Here is a 26,006-nt window from a genome sequence, read left to right on the forward strand (position 1 = left end):
AATAAAAATAATTTACTGATTCTTTTTGGAACATAACCAACAACGATATCTAGGATCTGCAATAAGTACAATCAAGACATGACTGTCATCATTACTATCATCTAGTGGTGGATGGTGATATTGTAATAAAAAACACAGTTTACCCCTGCATACTCATGGTTTGGCACATCACATAATTGCAGATTAGGCATTTAGGAATGTACTGTTATTCAGTTTTTGCTAAACAAAATCAAGTAAGAGGCCACCAGAGTGTTGTTGGGGTTCAAATGGACCAACAGCCTCGCAGTTTACCATCCCTTATGTACTTAATAGTGTCAGCAGACTAAAAATACTAAAAGTTTTGTTCCCAGAGATAGTTTAGTTAACTCTGAGTCATTAGGGGTTTTCATTATGAGATTGCAGCAGACCAAAATGGCAACAATTCTCACTTTGGTTCCAAACAACTTTCAATGTTACATAAGATATGGATGACCTTTTTTAATACCCAGTGCAATTGACTTATACTCACTTTATGAAAAAATACAGTCATTAAGCTTCTCATTATATTCACTTCCACTAAGTCAACCATTTGCACAACGATCGGGTCGAACTAATGACCCATTAATTGCTGCACCGTTCATTTATTCTCTTCAGAGAGCTGGAACAATTTTGCCTGAAGCTATAGCTATATATAGGATTTTGTGTATATTTCTCTTTTCCAGTGAGCCGATTCTTTGCCTTACCGGTAATTCAATATGTAGAAGTTTGCACACCGGTGCTGGTCTATTAATTCTGATTTCTAAATAAACACTTGGTTTGCATTTAGGTATGTGGCTACGGTAGCATTTAAAAAAGCTTTCTGTTTACCTCCAGGCTACTTAAACCACAAATGTGAGATGGTGTGGAGGCTGCCAGTCAGAAAAAAAGGGATTATAAAGTATTACAGAATCATTTTAACATTATGGCTGAAATACAGGATTTGGAAGGAAAGCTGTGTTTGTAAACCTTGCTGTGTTGTTTCCCAACTGTGGAGATAGTTAAAATTGTTAGAATTGTCAAGAAATGTATTTATTAGAAATGTCATTGACAACAATATACCGTATTTATTCGATTATAATGCACATTTCTTTTACCTAAAAAATAACTCAAATGTTATGTGAACATTACACGCAAGGTTCCACAGTAGTCTGTTACCGCATTCATGCAATAATTGATTAGTCAAAAATATTGCTACCCACGATCACAAACCATTTGATGCAACAGTAATCAAAACCGGGTCAAGGAGGTGAAAGCGCCAAATCTCAACCACAAGACTGCCAATTATGTACATGACATATGAAAAGGCACTACCATTAATTTCATTGTCACGTCCCATCATCCTGAAAAGATATAAACGCAAAAAAGCTTGGTGATGGAAACAACTCTTTGCATATCTACTGATGAATTGGACTTCGAAGGACTATTATTTTTGTATCGTGTTCACAGTTTATGTTGTTAATAATAATGTATTCAACATTTTGTCACTTACAATGCTTAATTCGAGCTGAGAAAAAGTAAGACAAAATTAGGGATGTGTTTTATACATGAGTGTGCGTTACATACAAATAAATATGCTAATGGGTATTGTTCAAAACATAATTAAATGCAGTACTCTGAGACAAACATGTAGTAAAAAGAGATACAGTAAGATATAAAATAATATTAGGATAGGCAATGTCTACAAGGTAGTGCTTGTAGACTGACAAAAGTTTTAATTGCTAGGATCCCAAATGTAACCCCCTCCAAAGGAAAACAAATCAGGATTTTAAACAGGTCATGGAAATGAGGATAAGGTAAAGAATTAGCATTTGTTGACACAACTGTGTTGACCAACGAAAAATACAGATCACGTACTGTTGCGCCGCTTATTCGCATCCTCCCCCCTGCCTCCGCACTTTTTCGGATATGCTGGAACATTGAGAGACTGTATTGCGCCTAATTAAAAGCAGTGGTTTGCCTGCCCAGATGTTATGCGGACTGTTGACATTTACTGAATAGAAGAGCCCACCTGCTAACTCTTGGCTAAAAGGTTGATTTTGCATTCTTGCGAAACGTTGCCTAAGTAAGTTTACATCCACAAGGTCATAATAGAATTTACTGTTTAATATCACGGATTCTGTGCAATTCAGCGATATTTCAAGTCTAATAAAAACGTTTTAATATGCTTGGAGTAGCAAAAGACAATTTTAGCTATTAGCAAATTGAACAAAACAGAAAAAAATACCAAAATGAAAAAGTAGTGAAAAGCTGAGAAAAAAAACGAAACAAAAGAAGAGAAAAAGAGAAAAAAAGAGCAGGAAAATTTCAGAAAAAAATGCAAGAAGAAAAGAAAAAAACAAATAAAGGGAAAAAATGTAGTAGAGAACAAAAAAGCAAGAAAAAAGGAACAGCTAGGGAAAAAATAAACACAATGAGATTTTTTTTAAAAAAAGGAATTTTAAAAAGGAGAAAAAAACAGGGAAAAAGGGAAAATGTTTGTGTTGCATTCAAATAATTTCCAATTATATCAAGTTAATCTTGTTGCCAACATTGTACTTCCACTAAAAGAATGTAAATAAATACAGTTCTGTATCGTGCAACCGACTAAATAAGCCCCCCAAAATGTTAGTATTATGCAACAAAAGATACCAGGATTAAAAGAAATAGAAATCTGGTGAAAGAATTGTAAAAACAAATGACGTTTGTAGGCCCTACAACCTTTGCAATCGTACATTAGTCAATTCATTCAAAAGTGAAAAATAATTTTGCATTGCCGGAAACTCAGCAAAATGTAACGTGCTGTCAAGTTTTGGACATGTTTGATATTGATTTAGTTGCCACACTTGGGGTTGCTGTTGCTCACTGTTGTTTCAAGCGTTGCTCACCGACTTTGTGTGAACACTCAGGCCCGTGGAAAATTAGAGGGAACATTGTTCGTGGCTATTTTGTTGTGAAAGAATGCAACCGTTTTTTTAAGTGCTTGTACAACTCAGGTTTAATGATAAAGTAACGTGCATTGGCTTTTGTACACAACAGATAACGAATGATAAAATGAAATGCAATCAACTGATCTAAATAACAAATTAGGGACAAAGAAATAAGAGAATAATTCAAAGGAGACTCTTTTCCCAGTTCAGATATTTTGTTATTAGTTTGTTTTTTGTTTTGTGGAACTCAAAAATCCCCCTGTGGACTGCCATTTGGTCCTGGGTTCACAGTTACACAGCTATTGACCAATTCAAACTCAGCATGCCAAATTCAGTCACATGACAAAACCTAAAAAAAAAAGAAGGTGAACTGTGATTGGTCATTATCTCAGCCCTTAACGACTGTAATGCCCTCTTTAGTGGATAGAAATCTCCATGAAATTGAGATGCTGTGGAATCCTCTGCTGTCTGCGCTTCCATCTGCAACCTGTGTACTGTCTCTTTATTCAGCTCATGCTGAGGTTTTTGAAAATTTCCTTGCCCTAATAAATCAGTGGATGGTGTAATAATGGTCTGTAAAGCTATTTGTGATTTCCAATAGTTACGGGTTGAAAAAATAAACATGACTTGACTCGTGTATATTTATACATTGCAAAACTAAAATTGATCTGAATTTAGACTATAAAAACAAAATATACTGTAGAAAGGTTTTTAAAAAGCCAATAATAGTCAACTCAGCGCTTTTGATTTAGCTGACTTGGCATTTTTTTCCAGAAAGACATTTCACACTCTAAGGCCAGAAGGACATTGAATGTTAACAGCATCTTTTATCGGCGGTCAAGTAGGTTACCCTAGATGTGAAAACTACCCAAAAAGTTGACTCTGCGTTTTTAGTTTTATTGATTCAGCACAATATTTTACAGGCAATCAGGTAGGTCACTCTAGAGGTGAATGACCCCACCATAAAGAGAAATGCCACACAAAAATGGTTTCAGGTTTCAACGCGAGTAATGCTCTAATTTTAGTTTTTACTAGTTTTACGTGCATTTTTTCTAATTTATCAACATTTCAATTTATTCTAAATTTAAAGGGACTTAAATGCAACCTTTTTGCAATAAAGTTGTGCAATAAAAAACATGCATAAAGAAAAAAAAAGAAATTCACTTGGGATTTTGTTTTCCAAAACAATCAACTTATTTCACTTCAATTGTTAAAGGTGCTGTACGGAGTTTTGATATTTTCTACTTGCTGACGGCATTTTCTGGCTTAATTCATCATTGCAGCCTCTGTCAAGCTGATTGTGTGGCGCGTGCATGTATGTGCATTTCCATTTTCATGCTACACTAACAAAAAACGTGAGGACAAACATGAAATCCCTCTCCAACCCCCTCGCCCTTTCTTGCTTTCTAATGTGTTGCGGGTCCCGAAAAGCTCTGATAAAAGTAAAATAAAAGCAGATAGGCGTTCTGTAAATGTTTGTAATTAAAGGCTCTTTGAACTTAGTTGGGCATTGTTAACACATACTTTTTAGAGGAAATATTTTATTCTCAACTTTTTAAGGACACCTCAAACGGCACACCTCACCTTTAACATTCATCAGGGTTCGTAAACCTTTTCATGGCCAAATTCAAGCAATTTTTAAGACACTTTTAAGGCCATTTTTTAAATTTTTTCCAGTAACTTCAAAGGAAGAAATCCAGCATCAAAAGAGCTTTTGTTGGGGTTGACATTGAAGCTTAAAAACATTTTGCTTTCTTGCTGCTAGCACATACTCATTGCTACTATGAGATGTTCCCATCTATAATTTATGAACTTTTCGTGTCAATTGGCTGCTATAAACGGACATGAATTCTGCCATTTCGCTTCAATAATGCACGCGCAGCATTTTTACGTCACACGGAAAGGGGTTGGGTAATAATTGAGTTCAATACGGAAGACAAAAAAGAAAAGAAAATACTGTATGTATAGAATGCAGAAAAACAAGCCAAATTTGGACTAATTTTAATTATATTGATTGCTCCGAAGCAGAGCGCATTCAATCAATCGTTTGCTCTTTGTTTTACTTATTTATATTCATAATTTTGTGTGTTTTACAGACGATCTCAAACCTAACCCTAAAATGGAATCATAAATATTTTTATTTTATTTGCATATTGTTCGAATTTAAATCTATTCAGTGTGTAAAGAGGTAAAATCATTATGAATTTCATAAAATTATTTTTGGGAGATCTGTGAATAAAAAGTATTTCAGTGAGCCAAGCCGCCAAAAAAGGGTTTCCTATGTAGAGTTGTCCTCTTGGGTGTGCCCAGTAGGGGGCGCTTACGCTTCACATGACAACGCCATAATGCAGAGCAACCAGAGCAGGTGTGCCGGTGTCATTATCATGCACTTAAAAAAAAATAATCTTCATATAATGTGTGTTTTATGGAGTCAGACTGCCAAGAAACATGGCAATGGCAACGATTTCCAGCATTTTCAAGCACTTTATGCAAAAATCAACCATCTTCATGAAATCTCAACATTAAAATTCAAACATTTTCAAGGATTTCAAGCACCCGTCCACACCCTGTTTCGTTGTTTGCTTGCAAATATTGTTTAATGTTAAAAAACTTGAGTATCCCCAAATATGTGATAAGCATAGAGGATAGCCCCCAAGGCACTTGGTTTTCATAACACAGTTGAGTTTTTTTTAAGGACCCCAGTTTCATTGATTCGGGACCTGTTAACCTTATTTTCTTTTTGTAACCGTGAGTTTATTTTCACAGTGTCACCTCGCAGTCCACGAAGAAGGCTAGTGAAACTGTATCTAATAAAAATGTTGTGCAGTTTACCCAGTACTACCGGACACATATGGTTCTCCTTATTTGTCTTTGGTGGGTGGCCGGTGGCTTCCGAGCAGCTCAATCAGTCCCCCCCTGGGTCACATTTTTACACGATGTTTGGTATGACAAGGAATGTGTCCTCTCAGGGGGGAGCGATGCTTAAACACGCTCGGGTTTTAGTTGCCGCCAGCGTGTGCGCGATAACCAGCGGTCGCGAAAGAATATGCAGAGTTGATGTGTTGTTTCCGTTTATCTTTGAAAGCCAGCGCCCCTGGAAGATAACCTACGGCATCATTCGTGTACGATTTGATTTTAAATTTACTTGGACGTCTGGGGAACTAAAACAAACTAATAACGAAAAAGGCTGAATATGTGCATGTTATTCCGAGAAAATAATTGCAACGTCAGGCCTTGCAGATTAGACATTGTACTTGGCAGTAGAATGATTTTGGTAATTATTTGTATTAATTGTTGGTCCACAGCAAGAGCTGAGAGGATGATTTTGTTTTGTCTGTAGATTGAAGGTCATTTCACTCACTTCCTCTGCGATTCCATCATTTATTTGCAGTTGATTGAAGAACATGAATTTTTTTTGTTTACCCGCTCTTTCGTTTTTAAGTGCACTTTTCCACACCACCACACCAGAATGGAGCAAAAAATAATAAAGTGGCTTCATTGATTTTTTTTTCCTCCTCACACTCCTTCACAATAATGTTGTTTTGATTTCAAGGTTTTAGTTATCACAAGAACGGAAGCTTTTCAAACTAAACATAAAATTTGGTGATTGAAATGTGAAATGAGAGGGAAAAAAAAAGGACCAATGCTTATAATTTTGTTCGTTAAAAGATGTTTAATCCAAAATTCAACAGTTCTTTTCCACCTTTTCTGTCGACATTCTTAAATTTCAGATACAAAGTTTTAACCCAATTTCTGCATTGAAGTCTTTATTGTTAGACTAGTGGAATGTTTTGGATCAATATTGACAAAAAAACAATTTGATGGTAAAAAAGATAATAAATTATTTCACTCCGCTGGAGTTTTGATAAACAAATACATGTCTGTAGGATGTCACCAATCACTGAAATATGTCATGCCCGGGGTTGGGTAGGGTTACTTTAACTTGATTACTTTCAATTACTTTTGGATTACTCCAACACCAAATATGCTAATAAAAGACAAAAGAAACTAAAATGACTTGAAAAGCGCTATATAAATGCAGATCATTTCATCATTTCTGATACTGATATAACCAGGTAAAACTATTTTAGGCTAATTGTACAGGAACGTTAAAAATGTAAAAAATACAGTTCTGCTGTATTATAACTTACGAGCAGGGTTGGGTAGGGTTACTTTAACTGGATTACTTTCAATTACTTTTGGATTACTCCAATACCAAAAATGCTAATAAAAGACATAAGAAACTATTAGGGGCGGCAGTAGCTCAGGAGGTAGAGCGCTCGTCTTGGGATCAAGGGATCGCAGTTCGAATCCCGGCTCGCCCGTGTTACATGTCGAAGTGTCCTTGGGTAAGACACTGAACCCCTAATACCCCCAATAAGCAGGTTAGCGCCTTAGATGGCTGCAAGGCCGCTATTGGGAAATGTGGAGCACATTGTAAAGCGCTTTGGGAAGTCATTGACTTGAAAAGCGCTATATAAATGCAGATCATTTCATCATTTCATTTCACTAAATATGAATAAAATTACTAAATTTTGTGCAGGCTTGGGGAGTAACGGAATACATGGAACGGCAAAAGTGATGTTGGCAAGCTGTTTGGATTTATTTTCATTTTGTTTCTGTCGCATTTTATGTTAGTTTTGCCAGAGATCAAAGAGATCAAAGCCAGGAGAGAAAGCTTACCACGTGTTGTGAGTCATAATTTTATTCATATTTAGTTTCTTTTGTCTTTTATTAGCATATTTGGTATTGGAGTAATCCAAAAGTAATCAAGTTAAAGTAACCCTACCCAACCCTGCCTGCGAGCACACCTAAATAATCAGTTTGCTTAGTTATGAGCCTCATTTATTTTGGCATCAACAAGTGTGTATTTTGAGAACTGTGCGGAATTATTGGTTTATTTATTATATCCATGTCATTTGATTTTTCAAATACACATGTCCATGAAATGCTTGACTGATTTCTTCTTTAAATAGGTTAAGTCCCCCTTTGTTTTAGATTTTTTTCCCAAACTAAAATAACTATCAACATGTTTCTGTAGTTGGATGATTAGCACGCTTAGTTGACATTGTTGGCTCAGTTTATTTTTATTTTTTTTAGGAATATTAAAAAAAATGAATACATGTATTAATCATTAGTTACCATATGTAGTAGTATTTAATTAAATTATGCATATCCAATTGTATTTGCCGTATTTTCCGGTCTATAAGGCACACCAGATTAAAAGGGGCACACCGGAATTTCTGGAAATATTTTCGTATTTAGGTGAGACTTATAGACCAGAAAATACAGTACATCAATATAAATTGTATGTACCAAAAATCCTCAAAAGAATTGTTAAAAGATGAAAATGTACAGTAATCCCTCTTTTTTCATGGGATCGGATCCATAAATGTCCTGTAAAAGTCAAAACCAGCAAAATAAAAACCTTTGATTGATGTATTTATTTCTTACTCAAGAACAAACCCAATTTTCCAGGCATCAAAGACATTCATGTGGCAGAGTAAGATTAGCACGTGGAGAAGCCAGACAGTTGGCAATAGATAGCATCTTCGTCTGTTTAGCTCATCAGAATGCAGGACAAAATGCACGAAAAAAATCGGCTTACTAGCAAAACCTCGATAAGTAAACAGAGATATAGCAAGAGATTATATTTATTGCATTTCCATGGTGGGGAGATAAATTTAACATTGTCTTTTTTTAAATAGCTCGCACACTAAAAAAGACCAAGCACCCCTGATATAGACATAATATAAACTTAATAAAGTTTAGTTGCTTTTTGGTAATAAACTTAACATGGTGCTCTTTCTTGAGAAGATAATGCGTAACACACATGGGGTCTCCAAGGTTAACTGTGGAAATTTTGGCCAAACAAGGGAGACTTTCCAGGAAAGACATTACAAGCAAGGCTTTTCATTTTAATTTAAATGACCTACATGCTTATAATGGAAATTGAATGGGAGGGAAAACACTTGACATATTTCCAAGCAGTGCTTTCTCTTAATGAACAACCTCTTCAGTGTGTTCTTCAAGTTTAATTATGTAAAATGAGTTATTGTTGTGTTATCATTTTAACGAGTTTCATCTCATTAGATGGAAGGATGAATTAAAAATAAACAATGAAAACTGTTATGTTGAATTTTGTCGTGAAAATTATATTTTTAAGTGTGCAAAATTAAAGGTTGCTACAATAGGTTGCCCACCAGTTCCAAGCTACTATCATCATTTCATGTAGGAACCTGTCCACAGAAAAGCAGTAGTTTAAACATCTGGCTTCATTTTTGGTCTACTATTTCAGTTAAAATATAAAAAAAATGTGCAGTGAAGTCCAAGGTATTTTTAGACAATGACATGTTCTTATACTTCTTGCCTTGACCAATGACCACAATGGAGTTGAATTTAAACAATCGAGATTTGATTGACGTGTGGACACCCAGCAGTAATATAAGAAGCCTCACCAAAATATTTCTGCATTTTGGAATTATAGTAGCCCCTCCGGGTACAACCTTAATGCATTCTGAGGTGGGGATCGCAAAGAGAAATTGCCCAATGTCGGGTGATAGTCAGTGGTCATGCATAGAAAATACATTCGAAATCCCCAGTACCCAGTATAAAAACATTAAGATATATAAATAGTACACAGTAAGTACTACTTATGTGTAATATGCCTGTATAAGTTTCAATAGTTAACATAAATATACATGACAAATCATCACTGCAAGCGTTGAGACCTAAGTGAATACAGTACTTTACATACAATATTGTATCACTGACACCCAACGTCTTTTCAAAGCACACGAAATTTTGAACTGAATGAATATACAGAAATCATTGCGTAAGGTAATTTAGACAAAACCATATCTGTATTGTCATCATGACACTGACCATTGACACGAACATTTTATATGAGGTCGATCAATAGCAGACAGGCATCCTAGAAATGTAACTTGTTATATGTATCAACACCTCAAAGCTTTTTTATTTCTTATTTGTTTTGGGCATGATAAATAATTTGTTGTTGATGTCGTATAGTTAAGAAAATGCCATAATGAGGGACCCAAAAAACATCTTATTCCACACAGTACATAAAAACTGTCTCAAGGTGGGGACACCGTATCCCGGGGGTGTTACTGTATATACATTTATTCCACAAAAGATTTAGACAGAGTGAATGTAAACAGTCTGCATTTATATGGCGCTTTTCAAGTCAATAAAGACCTCCCAAAGCGCTTTACAATGTGCTTCACACTTACCCATTCAAACACACACACACACCAGTAGCGGCCATGTAGCCATGCAAGGCGCCTAACTGCTTATTGGGGGCATTAGGGATTCAGTGTCTCGCCCAAGGACACTTTGACATATAACACGGAGGAGCCGGGAATCAAACCTGCGATCTCTTGATCACAAGACGAGCACTCTACCTCCTGAGCCCCAATGGATGAATACAGTACAAAAAATGCAGTATTGTATTGCGACTCGCAACGTCTTTACAAGGCACACGATATTATGAACTGAGTGAAGATACCACTGTGGGGGGTAGTTCAGCCAATTACATCTGCATTTTTCTCACGTCGTGAAGCAAACCAATGGCAGACCAGCATTTTACATGACGCACAACAATAGCAGACAGGCATCTTGGAGAAATAACTCTACATATAATACTACAAAGGTTGAAATGTATACATTTTTGAGCATGCAAAACAAATTATTGTTGATGTTGTATAGTGCCATGAAGAGGGGCCAAACAGTGTTGAAGCTCATTTTGACTGTCATTTTTGTCCTTAGTAATGGTTTCAAAACAAGATGCAAAGTTATTTTGTAAAAATGTCAAAAAATAATGCAAACGTTAAGGATATCGTCGTAGTTACCTTCAGTGCTCTAAGCGAGAGAGCGAAAGGAGTTCCGTGCGGTTTGTGGTTTTCTGGTGTTTTGAGTGTTGACTGTGGAGTTTTTTCATGAAGTATCTCGACAGTGGACATATATTCTTTGATGAGCTTCCATTTAAATGTTTTCTTAGAAACCTACTGCCAGAACGGGGTTTAATGTTGAGACATCCTGACTGTAAACTGTAGTTAAGAATGTGCCCTACATATACAGGACTGAATCTAGTTAAACTTCAGTGTTACTGCAGCTTAACATGTACCAAAACCAAGGTCTAACAGTATGACTTCGAATCGCTGTAGAGAAAAGTGCTACATTCAAATTTTATCTACGAGCCATGTGTACTCATTAAAAATGTCAGTTCCCTTATCGGTCAGTTTTGTACTTCAATCAAAAAGGTTTTTTTGCATTTCTCAAATTCACTTTAGTACTAAGGAAAGGCAAACTCATAACAAGAGTTTCTGAGCCAAAGTTTACATGATTTTTCAATGTCATAGCAAAAAAACAATAAGCGATGCACTTATTAAATCCCCTTCTTTTACTGAATGTCACAACTTTTCCCGCTTTAAAAACCTGACTCTGGTTTTGAACACATGTGCATTGCATTCATTCCCGAAAGCCCCGGAAGGCCAATCGTTTCAAGTGACTTGCTGCAGCTGGTATTTGTCAAGATAAATCCCAACTGCCGACTTTCCTCGAAAAAGAAACGTGAAAAGGACTGTCAGGCTTCAGCGACTGATGCAGTCCAGTCGTTAAAATCTAACATTTTGAAGTATGCGGTAGACCAACATATTGTTATAATTTACTGTACTAATAACTAATTAATCATGGCGGAATGAATAGAGGAAAGGGCTTTTCACAAGCTTTTCTTTTGCTAGGTTCATGGATGAAGGTCTAAACCAGTACTACGGCCCACCAGGCTTTTTAATCATGTCTGCTTAACAGAAAGTTAAAAAATATATACGACAAATTAAAACATTTTTGTTGTTTGGGTACCACTCTTGTACCCAGTATGTCTTTATGCTACTTCCTTGATGGAAAACATATTTTCAATTTTTTGTACCAAAACATTTGTGTACATACAAATGATGAAAGGGTTTTTCCTTAATTGTGCATTTTACTGTATCTCCACATATTTTGTCAATCAAGATGTCTTTTGAGTTTTTTCATTAAAATTCATGCTTAAAAAGGGGACATAACATAATACCTTCCTTCGAAACCAATTTTATAAGATGCTTTATTAAAAAAAGTTATGAAAAATGAAATGTAACATTTATATATAAAAGTATTCATGTATACTTATTCATGTATATTCATCCTTAAATACGTATTAGACATATTTTTTTCGTCATTCTTTGCCAAAGTATAAGATCGAGGTTCTGTATCGCCAGATACAAAGAAAACTAATCGATGTATTAGGCCAATTTTTTTTACTCAATGTGTACCACGACTTAAAAACTTGCTCACTCCTGGTTAAAAAATCTGAGATCATTTCTTCCTCATGCCATGAGGCTCTTTAACATTAAACCCCACCCCCACATATGCATTATTACCCTATTTTTATTACAGCGTGTATTTTCCGTAGCACTATTTAAATACTCTATAGCAAAACGTTATATTGGGTATTTTTGTATTCTATATCTTTATTTTATTATTTTATTTTTCAACACAAGGATACTGCTCTAAGTGTGAATTTCCCTACGGGGATGAATAAAGTATCTATCTATCAATCTAAAACAGTATCGAAAGCAAATACCTTAATCCAAAACTTATAAATTTGTGAAATTAAATATCTTGCAATTTTCTGTTTGTTAAAGGCTCATGTCAATAAAAAAACACGAGTTTCACTTGATTTCAAAACATCCACTTCTAACTAATAATAGTTGTATTATTTATTACTAAAATATGTTAACGTATCGTTTATTGTGGTCAGAGAGAGCACAGAATAAGTGCTGTCCGGGGGCCGATTGTGTCAGAAACAGAACAGATGGTAGACCCAATTGCGTAACGTTTCACACAAAGCTTTATAAGAGAATCGAGAAAGTCAGATGCGGGGAAACAAACAACAGCAATCCGGTGCTCGTTGGGCAGGAGGAGCAAAGAGCTATCAGGATCAACGGGTGGTCGAATGCGGAAACGAGTGTAGTTGCAGGGACGGGCGATCGGAGCTTGGTCCATGTGCAAAAACAGGCCAAGTAGCCGGAGCGGGAGATCGGAGCGTGGTCGATGGACAAAACGGGTGAAGTAGCCGGAGTGGGAGATCGGGAAGTCAGGGACGGATGAGCAGGATACAGGCGAGGACGGGACAGACGGGAGTCAGAGTGAAATAGTGCTTGCTTTGCGTATGCGGAGGTTCGCTGACTGACTGACAAGGAGTGAATTGAGTACTGAATTTAAATAGGAGGGGAACCAATCAGGCAACGAGCAGCAGCTGGCACCAAACGAGCGAGCACAGGTGAGGGCAATGAGTAATCATGACAGATTGTGTGTGCTTGTATTGGGTGGGAATGACTGTATGTGTGAGCGACTGTGATAGGCTCGAGTATGCTGTCTGTCAAACAGCCGGGGAGGGCATTTGCAGTCTACGTCTCCGAATACAAATAAACCCGGCGCACTGCTACAGCCTCAGCTAGCTTATAGCCGATCGCTACATTGAAAATAAATTTACCAATTAAATCAGACTTTAAGAAAGTCTGAAGAGCGTAGAGAAACGACAGATCACCACCGGGCGCTCCATAGATTGTCATTGGGTCCATAGTTGTTGTTTTGTCGTAAAGTCCAAGTTGGTAATGACGTCATTTCGAGGTAATTTTAACCCTAAAGGCACTTGATGAAGGACCAACGCTACTTCGCGGATTTTAACTTTTTGCGGCTACTTCTGGTCCCATTAACTGCAAAAAAAACTAGGGATCTTTGTACGAGCATTTCTTATACACGCTTGAATAAACTTCTTTTTTTGGGGGGTTTAGGTTGGCGTTTACACTATATTTGTGAAAGCATGACTCTACTTCCTTACGTTGTATTCAATGACAATAAATAAATTCATAATGCTGATGCACAAAAAGCACTGAGCAGTACACTTAACAAGAGCCGGCAACGATAAAAAAAAAACGACATGCAAAATTAAAAGCAATGCAGGTATAAGATGAAGGGAAATTAAGCCCTTTTTAGTCGGAGTCCCAACAGATAGCCATCAACCTTGAGGTCAGCTTCAGCTAGCAGACCACGAGCGGCCCCGATCCCCTGAGAGGGACTTTGGGGTCTCTCCTTGAGTTAGGCGAGATGGTTGAATGCAAGGACTTCATTAAGACTCTCTATTGTTAACAGCTGGCTTCAGAAGACTGCTTCTTTCTCCGGTGAATGTTGACCTGACTTAACAAGGGATTTTATTACACCATGCAGTTGACATTGGCAGTGGTGGCACGTCTGGCTACGGAAAGCGCTCAAATGTTTCGGTCACGGGGGATCAATCAAAGCAGCTTGTTTCCGTGAAGCCTTGCTTTTTCACCAGGCAAATGTTCGCCTAATCGTGTTATTCCATCACCAAGGTGAGTTGGCCATTTTGGTAAAGAAAGCAATGAATTAAAGGTTTCCATTACCATGAATGCAATTAATACCAAGAGTGGTAAGGAAGAAGTGTTTGTTGTGTACTACATAAACTTAGGAAGATTAGTAGCAAAAGTTGAAAAGATACTACAATATTTAAGAATTTAAGCGACTAATTCGACTAGTCACCGACAATTGAAATGATTAGTCTTATAATCTGATAATTATTAATTTAAATAAATAATCAAACAAAATACAATAGTCATTTTGTATCCCTGTGAACCAAGAACGGGTTCATGAGAAGCAAAAGAATATTAAATAAAACAAACATCATGTGCATTGTGTAAAGTACATTCAGTGATCAACAGCAAAGTAAGGTAATTGACCGATATGGGGTATTTAGGGCCGATACAGATTATTAGTAAAAAAAGAAAGTCAATAACAGATATTTGGAGCCGATATTCATTTGCTTTAAAAGTATATAAAAGGCATACGAAAATGTATTAGTTCAAAAAGAAACAAAGGATAAGAGTTATAAATTCAAATACAACTTTAATAGCTCTCTGAAACCTTTACTGGTAAATTGTAATTTAAACTAAAATGACTAATCCTTCACTTAAACCAAAAACTAACAGTGCAGGAAATAAAATTCAGCTTAGCAGTAACTCGTATAAAAAGGTACATAAAAACTTAAATATCTCTTAAAATAAAAATGTCAATCCAACCAACATGACTTAAATTAACTTAAGCCCTTACTGTTCCCTGTACAATTCGCCTAAAGTTCCAATCCAAGGCGTATCCAAAGTAAATTAAATGCTGTTGTTGAACCGTTTGGAAATTCTGGACAGTTTTGGGCTCTTATGAAAGGTAACACTGTGAAGTTTTGTCTACAACTGAAATAATACCTGCAAATTCTACTAACATTGAACAATCTATGTTGGAACACACACACATGGTAGGCATGGAACCTTACCTGCTCCCAGGTCAAATTGGATAACAATCTGAAAAACTAAACATTAGTATTTTGCACATTTTTACAAGGGTATGTCTAGGCGTTTCCAGAAGTGGCCATTTGGAGACTGCAAAAATACCACTGACTGGTGAAATCATACGGATGTATTTTCTTCTCAACAGTATGATAGCAGTGTCACTAACAATAACCCCTGGATGAATAATTGGGATCAAAAATGACTCCAAGGGTTAGTCTTCAAAATCGTTGAAAAAATAAAAAAGTTGTAATATTGTCATTATACAGGAATTCCTCATAAAACATGTGTTTGACATGATGCCATGAGGTGGTGTCCGTAACTTCAAAATATTGTACTTGCTGACGCCATCTTCTGGCTGAAATCATCATTGAAGTCTCTGTCAGTCTACTCGATTATCGATTTTTGCCTCAATTATCTTTTTTTTTCCCAATGTCAACTAATTGTTTCAGCCTTAAACAATAAAAAGCACGGAAAATCAACGGCTTTATGCCAAGTCCGGAGCACATTGGTGGCTTGCGCTAGCGCAGCAAGTTTATCCGAGAGTGCCACGTCTAATCCCGTTGTGAACAATGTACACTACGTTGTAATCAATTACAATAGAGACAATTATATTCTCATCTATTTAGAATGGAGATTAGGATTCAGAATTAGAATTTATAAATTCTATTTGTTCTGTTTCAATGACATTTGGGTATTTAACCATTTTATTTTCCTTGAAACACCAACACTATTCTTTTTAAGATAACAAAATAACAAAGACTAAGTAAACAGTGCCTACGCTGGGTAAAGACAACTACTAGCAAGAATATTGAATCAACTTTATTCCTGAATGGATAACCAGAATTTTCCAGACGTAAGTATAAAGCTCAGCCTCTTCAGTTTTTCTTCATGCTAATGCTTCCCTGCTCCCTCCTCCTCACGCATCTCTGTTTTGATCCCTTCCCATCTCGGAGTTGGCTGCCATGGCAACTGCTGAATCATCCTCCCTAGTCAGGGACAGCCCTCTAATTCCATCTCACTAAGTGAGGCCTTGCATCATCCCAGAATATTGATCTGGAGGCTTCCATTAGCTTTATTAGCTTCTGGACAACAGGCGGTAAGGCTGCTGCGTCTCAGGAAGTGGATAAGCAGAGACGGCGGGCCTTCGGATGGGAAACCTACCCACCACGGTGAAGCACTGCCTGAGCTACGATCAACTGATCCAGGACTACCCGTGGCTGAAACGCTGGCTGTTGGAGGAGGGAGAGGTAAAGATCCTTCACTTGTATCTGATCCATCTCCAATGCTTAAACACGTAACTTCATCTTGATTGGTTCTTTGTTGAGCCCTGCAACTATTGAACTAGGCCTGGTGTGTGTTAACTTATTTAGTTGTTTGTGTTTTTGTAGATGTCGGAGTTTACATTTGTGTACTTTGATTGAAATGAATTATAAAAAGTCTGACATTGAAAAGATCTTTGTGGCTGATATACTTGTTGGACGAGTAACGGACAAAATAGGTGGGACATAGCAGGGGTCTCAAAATCAAAAAGAAGGAGGGGCAAAATAAAAAATGAAACAACAAGCCGAGGGCCGTATTGATCGAATGTCGAAAAGTTTGAAAATGACGCATTTGGTCTAGTGAACCTAATTGAACCTACTGAAAAGCTAACAAATACAGGGGATTCCAGAACTCTGTCACATTTTGACATGGAGTATCTTGGAAACTATTAAGGATACAAAAACAAATGTTTTAAAATCAGAAAGCTTGCAAGCTCCATTTTTACATGGAATGTTTAAAGATATTCAATGTGAGCACTACTTTCACACGACACACATCAAGTCAAATTCTTGCCAAACGCACCACAGCATTAAATTGTTAATGTTGTAAAAACTTCTATGATTCGTGCCTTCAGCTTATCCATGTCGTTTGGAATAGGAGGCATATAGACCTATCATTTCACAAATCCCCACAAAAAGAAATTGCATTGTGTGGGATCCGGGTGGCCGGAAGATGAGATCATGTCCATTCTGTCCAGACGTCCAATCCATCTGTCCGGCAGTGTTGTGTTCAGAAACCGTATAACCCTGAGGCGAGGAGAAAGAGTGTGCATGACCCGTGCATAGCTCAGCCCATTACTACCGTTCACTCAATCAAATTGCTCTAGGTGCTTAACCAGAGCTTTTGGGTAAAAGGCTTCTTTTATGTCTTTACTTTAAAAAGTGTCCAAAAAATAAACATCCATTGTTTATTAAGCTTTTATAGAAAGTATTATTAAGCGGTTTATAGCAAAAACTGGGTCTGTTGGTGTGACACCTTGACTTTAAACTGGGGCTAAATCTGTATCCTATATATACTGGACCAAACCATTCAATGGTCAATTTAGTTTGCACGTGCGACAATCAGCTCTGCATTCAAAAATATATTAAATGATTGCACAACTTCAATTTCATTTCTGAGCCATATGTAGTCATGAAAAGGGCCCACATATATGGTTTGCAAGCCACATGTTACCAACCCCTGAGGCGTGTTCAGGAGAGTAATCAGACATGTAGTCGCTTGTTAATCGCTTGCCGCGCACTGCTGAACGTTTTGTAATCGCTCACTGTGATTGCCTTACTGATCCAAAATGGCCGACGACAGTACAATGGATTTCGTTCTACAGCTTGCTTTGAGCGAGTTGGCTTATATGAGCGACAGTTCGCATATTGACACAGTTAAGGTTATCCTAAACGCAGTGGAAGGGTCATACCTGTCTTGCATTGTTCACAAACATTACCAGGCAATGTAAGACGATATATTACATCGCCAACAGCACTCGTCAGGGTGAGATCCTCCATCTTCTGCACTGTCGACGCCATGTTGGAAATCAAAGTAAGCGGTCTTTCTCCCGTGATTACTCGGGCACGCGAGCGCTCAATAATCATTGGCCGTTCAGAAGCTAGCGATAGCTAGCGATAGCAATCGCTCACTCTCCTGAACACGCCTCAGGTGTACTGGTTTTGTATGTATACAAGTAGAAGGGTCAGGGAACTTTTGTATTTACTTTATGCATGGTCAATTGTGAACCAATATGGCAGCTGATACAAAAGTCACGTGACACCCGAGCGCCTCTATATTGGTTAGGCGAGTAACTTGGAGGAAATTAATGGGTCGTTATTGACTCTATGACATGAAATGGCAACAACACTACATTTATGCCTGAATAAAAAAAATATTTAAGTTTTAATAGCACATTTGATTTCAGGGCAAGTTGCTGACCGGAAATTGTGTTTTTTCGTTTACTAATGTTACATGCTTAAATCTTGGTAGGCTGTATAACAAAACTAAAAAAGTGAACACACTTACCAATATCCAAACTGCTTTCCTCGGTCATTGTTGTTACTGAAACCTGAATGTTTGTGTTTTCCCCTCATTATAACTTTGGAAATATGCCACCTGAAAATCTGACCAGGCTTTAGGTTTTACCGCTGATAGCAGTTTGATGCTGCATTTGCGGACGGTGGAAAGTTTGAAGTTTACAAATGATTACTATTACAAATTAAAGTAGCAGTACTCGGGTCGTATGAAATAAATAGTTTTGAAATTGTCCTACTTACCTTTTTACATTCAACCCCTTTTTTTCGTGGCGATGGCGTTGGATTTAAGTGTTGTTGTTTTTTTAGCAAGACTTTGGAGATACACTTATCCTAAATGCAGCATTTGAGCAGGACTACAGTTCCCATGGATCTTAGAAACAGAAGCAAGAACAAGTTGTAGTTCTAATCTTCCTGCAAGATATTTAATGCGAATAAAAAGAAAAACATAAATGTGCAATACAAGGAATTTGAAAATGGCAGATTTTTTGATTGCATCGTTGCATGGAAATGTTGCATGGAAACGGTGTGACGTAAGTTATTAAATTAAACTGTGACGTCTGAAGAAATTAAACTTTACAAATCAAAATTTGAATAAGAAATAACACGTAATTTTCATTTTGATACTTCACAATAAGCAATTGCTATCTTTAGCAACTTTTATAGTATACTAAATAGAAGTATATTTATGATATAAAGTTATACAGAATGAGTCAAGTAAAACATTAATATCATACCTGTCAACCTGTCCAGTTTTGCCGTACAAAGTACATTTTTATGCATTTTAAGACGAGTACGACGTACAAGGAAATCTGTACGAAAAAACGCAAATTCGTGATGAGTACCATCCTGTATACACCGACTATCACGAAAAGGCATATCAATCAAGTCAAAGGAGTTCGCCGCGGAAGCCTCTATCTTGGTATCATTTTTGTCGTTGCAAACGAAGCGAGCGGTTTGATGCTACTGTGCGCATGCGTCTGCCTGGGGATTTCCCATCATGCATCATTCCGAAAAAAAATATATATATGACGTACGATTATTTTGTATTTTGTACGGGAAAATACGAGGCATGGATCCGTGGAAGTTGACAGGTATGTAATATATTTCAAATATATGTAATATATTTCATACCTGTCAAGCTCCAGGGCTCCATGCCCTTACAAACTGTCGTATTTTCTTCAAACGTGTTTATTTATGTAGTTTAACATGTTATATTGTATATGTGTTTCGTTATATCATATATATTGTTTATTAACATTTTGTTTTGAGACACTGAGTTGCTCGACATGAATGAGGTTTATTATAAAAAAGTTTAAAAATTAAGTAGCTTGGACGTTCACTGTAGAAAGAAAAAATACATGCAAAAACAATTAAGAAGAATTATACATTTTCTTATTCAAATTATTAATTAATTTTCTGCGTTAAGTTATTGTTTGTAATATACTGATTAAAGGGATAACCACAAACTTGAATGAAATGAAAGTCTTTCTTTCATTTTCTCCTTTTATACTTCCTTTTTTTCTTAACTCTTTTATACAACATAATTATTTATAATATAATGCATCAAAGCAAGTGAGCCGTTTAAAAAAAACGCTCTCTTTAATGAGTTGAGCCGAAAAAGCAGGTTCTCTAAAAAGAGACGGACTTCCTTTCACTACACAACTCAAACTCGTTTGACTTGATTGATTTGCCGTGATAGTGGGTGTATACCGGATGGTACCCATAATTGACAAATTTGCGTTTTTCCGTACAGATTTTCTTGTACGTCGTACACGTCTTAAAATGCATAATAAGCATACTTTGTACGGCAAAAATGTACAGGTTGACAGGTATGATATTTCATTGTATTTCATTAATTTATCAATAAAAATGATTGTGAGCTAATGCGTAACAAGAACATGGTCTTCAAATTCAAAATTTCAAAATCCAAATGATAAAATATGGGAAAACGCCTCCGTAAACGCTCTTGTTTTACAGATTATGAATGTGGCAGTAGAAAAAAAAGTGGCTGACACAAACTGTACTTTACATGGTTTTTCGAGGTGTTCATTTACATGTTGATAACAAAGATCTGTGAAACATAACTAACCTATTTTTCTGTATGTTTTTTTCCTGGAACATCTTTAAAGTTGCCAGTTTAATGCTTGACATGAGTATGGCAACAAATATTTTGTGTCTTCTGAAGCAGTGGAGTTATTATCAGAAAAGATTAATGCTTGTGTTGTATATAAACATTTTTCTTTCTTCTTTTCAAGACTACTTCGGAGTACCCTGAGAGTGTGAAAATAGTTGAAGTTGGGCCAAGAGATGGCCTCCAAAATGAAAAGGTATACGCGTCCACATGACTTTTAATTTAATCTATGATTATGGTTGCCCTATGTTAAATAGTGATACTTCAATACAAAAAACATGCACAACATATGGGCTGCAGGTCTTAATTAAAACAGCATATGTTTCACATTTTCTTTGAAATCGAAGAGGAAAAATGACATTCTGGCTTCTGGCTTCGTTTACTCTGCTCAGGACGTCGTCATTGAATCATTTTTCATTGCACGCCAGCAGTTCTACAGATTCGACCGCAGTGTCTGCATAAGAGATAAAAGACATCGTGTTGTTTGTTAAAGTTGTTCTTCCCAGCTTGAATCCAAATACAGTATTTCCTCGATTTGCAGTTAATATGTTCCATAACCGCCGTCTGTATTGAGTGAATTTCCTCAAAGTAGGAACCATATACACTATATATATATATATATATATATATATATATATATATATATTCTGGTCAGCAATCGTCTTTTTCTTCTCCTTCTGTCTGCGAGCCATATGTACTCGTGAAAAGAGCCATATATGGCCCACAAGCCATAGGTTCCCGACTCCTGCGATAGAGTGTAAAGATCTGAAAATGCTGGGCACAAATGATTACCATCAAACCTTTGGGAACATAAGCTGTTTAATGTCTCCAGGTAGCAAGAAACTAATGACTAATGAACAGTCAATGCAAATTTCTACAGTGCTTTTTACTTATTAAACTGGACTAGAACGGAAACAGGACCCAATTGCGTAACTTTTACTAGTTAGAAAGAGAAAAGGCTGCGGCCACGATCTGGTGTTCGCTGGAAGCAAGTCGCTCTCGCACTCGGATTGTGATCGGAACACGGATATTCCGTAGCGAGCAAGGGCGGTGTCAGGGACAGAAAAATTGGTCGGTAGCCGAATGTGGGAGAGCAAAACGTGGTCGGGGTCGGAAAAGAGTCGTAAGCCAGGACGGGAAAGTAGACGTGGTCGGGATCACAACAGATCGTAGCCGAAGACAAACGGGAGCAAAAACGGGACAGGCGGGAGTCAGGGTTGAAAAAGGCTTGCCTTGTATAAACAGAGGTTCGCAAACGGACGGACAACAGGGGATTGAAAGTAATGGGTTTAAATAGGGACAGGGAGCCAATCAGAGCCTGCAGCTATTGGCGCCAAATGAGTGGGCACAGGTGATTCACATCGGTAATCATGACATAAACTCATGTTAGAGCATGTAATTTTTTTTCTTTGGTTTTTAGTGTATAAAAGAGTATTTTATTGTATACTTTTGGAACATAACGCCTGCGATAAACGAGAGTTTACTGGAGGAAATGCTGAATAATCACGCCTGAATAAATGAAGAAGTTACATAATTAACACTAAACCAATGAAGAGGTTATCAATAGTTGAAATAAAGGAGTTGTTAATTAAGAAATTTTACAATCATGACCACATGAGCAGTGACACAGGCATTCTACCCTGGAATATTTTTATGCCACAAAGCACTATGGGACTTGCAGTACGGATGATACATGCAAACTCCGGTCGCTAAAAACCCTCAACTGTTTTTTTGTTTTTGTTTTTTTTTGCCCCCATGGGGAAAATATTACAGTTTTACCCATTCATACATAGTGTAAGTCCATGCTTCTGGCAAGGCACTTAGGAGGACACCCTGCAAACAGACGGAACGCAGCAAAATCGAACAAGAACTGCACTTTATTTTGGTGAGTGACATGAATTAAATCACCCGAATCAATTTTAAAAGTCAAATGCGGAAGCAACGTCTTTTTTTGTAGTGATGTCGCCCAATCTCATTGCTTACAAATCAAATTCATACAAGGTTATTCATTTTGTCACTAGTCACGTAAACTGGTGGTTCTGACTTCAGGACCGACCATTCCTAACTGGCTTCAGCTGTGACCCAAACAAGAAGAAAATGCTATTCTCAAATGTATCCAATGAGAGGATTGTGCAGTTTAATGCACAGCTAGTATTATACATTCACATATTTTTCCAAAACACAAAAAGACCCTGAATACAGTATACACTCGCTTATAAGCCAACATCTCATAGTAAGCGGCCCCCTAAAACTGCTTTGAAACATTGAAAGAAATTCAAAATATCAATAAAGCATGTACCTAAACATCGCTCATTATTTAATTAAGTAGTTAATAAGGATTATTATGTACTAGTAAAAAGCTAAAAATATAACATTTCCAAGCCATTTCCCGTACCTTCTAGCAGCGCTTCACTGGCAGACACTATTACACCATTTTCGTATTTTGCAATTGTTTCCTTCTTCAACTCGATCATTGTTGTTACCATCTTCCACTTTTCCATACCATTATCACTAACTTTCTTTGGTAAATTGTTATGGGCAGAAAATCGAAATAACACCAACAAAATCCCAATGAATTGAGATATAGTCCCTCTCTAACAAAGAGATCCAGCAGCATCTACTGTTTGGGAGTGTAATGATCACTCTGCTTTTTTCTTTCTTAGCTTTTTTTTTTGCAACTTTTGGGCCCCAACCCACCAGTTAAGAAACACTGATGTAAAAGAGTAATTCTGAATGCTTCACAGGGCAGTTTTGGTATTTTGAGTGTACTGGTGTTAAGTTAAGTGATGCAAATATTCTGTGTCCACGCAAAAACGGCAGAACTAAATCATAAAAAAAAAAATCTGTGAAGCACAATGGACGCAAAAGTCCTGCGAGGGATCTCTATAAAGCAATTTTTGTGTGTGTGTTTTACTCTGCCGCAGGAAATTGTTCCGACGGGCGTTAAAATCCAGCTGATAGACATGCTCTCGGGATCAGGCCTGCGTGTGATCGAGGCCACCAGCTTTGTCTCCTCAAAGTGGGTACCGCAGGTAATAACTCTACTCGCCTCTCGGCCTAAACACAGCCGAGTGATTTATGGAACTCTCCTTCTCGTGTGAATGACGACCCCGGTCTACCTGAATACCGGCCGCTGCAGATGTTTTCCCTGGGAAAAATATTCAGAAAGAGTACACTTCCTGTCATAAATTGCTTTTCTGTATTTAAAGAAGCTCAAAGATGGTTTGTTCATTTTGAGGAAATATGACATCAAGCAACTTGGGATTCAATGGTCTGTGCAGGGATGTGAAAAGCTTGACTGGGAATGACGTGTTTTCAGGAACACGCTCTGTTGATAAAAACATGTATTTTTTAACCTTTCCTTGTTTTTTTTCTTTTAGATGGCTGACCACACTGAGGTTCTCATGGGAATCCAGAGAGCACCTAATGTTCAATACCCTGTCTTGACGCCCAACATGCAAGGTTTTCAAGATGCCGTGAGTACCATGAATTCCAGACTACAACCTGCTTCTGCAAATTAAATTTTGATGTGGCTTATTTTTTTTTTTTCATGAGGAGAATAGTTGTGCACCAGGCTAATTTCCGCAGATCTTCCAGCTGCTGTGCATGTCAGAGACTTATCTTAAGGTCTCCCATCCCTTCCGCACATGACAAAGTAATAGAGAGGAGATCAAGTATTGCCACTAGCAAATGTCAAGTCATGTACATATGTATAGCCCTTAAACACAAGAAGTCTCAAAGGGCTGTACAGACTATAAACTCCTGTCACAACATCTCCAGACAGAAGAGCAGTTTCAGCGACAGACTGTCTTGTACTACGGACAGACTGAAGAGATCTTTTCTTCCTCATGCCATGAGGCTCTTTAACTCCACCCGGCAGAGTAAAGGCCCACATTAAACCACACCACCTACATTGGATATTACCGAATCTTACTGCAATATGTATTCTGTGTAGCACTATTTGGTTACTCTATATAACACGCTACAGTGGGCATTTGCACGTCACACTGGGTATTTGTATATTGTATTCTGTTGACTTTATTATTGTACTGTTCTCAGCTCAGGGATGCTGCTGGAAATGTGAATTTCCCTTCGGGGATGAATAAAGTATCTATCTATCTATCTATCCATCTATCTATCTATCTATCTATCTATCTATCTATCTATCTATCTATCTATCTATCTATCTATCTATCTATCTATCTATCTATCCTGATCTAAAACCCAAACGAGGGAAAGGAAAAACTCAAAAACCTCAGTGAGAGGAAATAGAAAGATAGAAACCTTAAGAAGGGGACAGACATGAGGTAATACCCCTTCCAGGATGACCAGGCTGACATGGATGCTGAAATGGCATCAACAGACAATACACAAACAACACTAAACATGCAGAAACTATTTACTAACTAAAATGGGATACACAATAATAATTGTATTGACATTTATCAAAATGATAAAAGCCAAATATGATGTCTGTGTTTTCCGCCGGATAGGAAAAATATTTCCAACAATTAGTCACCTCCTTCCGGACTAAAATATTCAATCAGCCGACACACATGTTAGATTCCCAGCATTTATGTATAACGATTATTTTATACTATAGTATCAATACTTGGTGTCCTTTATATCACTTGGACCTGAGTGCAAGGGATGGGAGAACTTAAGAGCAGTCACATGGCACTCAGGCTGGTTTGATTGTACAGGCCTTTGAAATTTAGTCAGTACAGTACATTGGGTTTTGCTTTGAAAATGTTTTTGCCGCACTCCTTCGTATATGTTAATGCCAATTTAATTACCGTATTTTCCGCACTATAAGGCGCACCGGGTTATAGAGCGCTACAATGGGAACGTCGACAAAACAGTCAGATAGTTCAGTCAAACTTATTACCCCCTTAACATTCCGAAAGCTTGCAAAGAAGCAAATACGTGTCGTAGACATCGTACGCGGTGTCCGTACGATGTCACTCAAATGCATCGTTCCAAATATCATTCGGAAGGTTAAAGTCTTGGGATTAAAGAAATGCCAACCATTCCTTTGTTTCTATTTTCTTTTTCGCTCGCAACTTTACTGTGCATATGACAATAAACACTTGGAATTGAGTTTAATTTAAAAAAAGACCCATCACAGAAACATCTAGATCACTCTGAAACAAGACACTGGGAAAATATATAGCCGGAGTAGCTCACCGAAGTC

General features: G+C 37.2%; 1 protein-coding gene and 1 long non-coding RNA gene across 5 annotated transcripts in view; one reads left to right on the forward strand and one right to left on the reverse strand.

The window, feature by feature from the left end:
* Positions 1-18,802, reverse strand: part of LOC148354170 (uncharacterized) — an 82,048-nt gene extending 63,246 nt beyond the window's left edge. Inside the window, exon 1 of the long non-coding RNA XR_015852570.1 lies at positions 18,671-18,802. This is a non-coding gene — a long non-coding RNA (uncharacterized LOC148354170). The remainder of the gene's footprint in view (positions 1-18,670) is intronic.
* The window catches only part of hmgcll1 (3-hydroxymethyl-3-methylglutaryl-CoA lyase like 1), a 45,708-nt gene continuing 35,997 nt past the window's right edge, over positions 16,296-26,006 (forward strand). For all 4 annotated transcript variants that reach the window (XM_088351965.1, XM_088351966.1, XM_088351964.1 and 1 more), the window contains exons 1-4: positions 16,296-16,590; positions 20,937-21,008; positions 23,737-23,844; positions 24,193-24,288. In XM_088351965.1, the coding sequence (XP_088208091.1) occupies positions 16,492-16,590; positions 20,937-21,008; positions 23,737-23,844; positions 24,193-24,288 (375 nt within the window). In that variant the 5' untranslated portion in view covers positions 16,296-16,491. The remainder of the gene's footprint in view (positions 16,591-20,936; positions 21,009-23,736; positions 23,845-24,192; positions 24,289-26,006) is intronic.

This window comes from Urocampus carinirostris, chromosome 13 (assembly GCF_059441175.1).
Source record: "Urocampus carinirostris isolate Australia breed hairy pipefish chromosome 13, RoL_Ucar_1.0, whole genome shotgun sequence".
NCBI lineage: Eukaryota > Metazoa > Chordata > Actinopteri > Syngnathiformes > Syngnathidae > Urocampus > Urocampus carinirostris.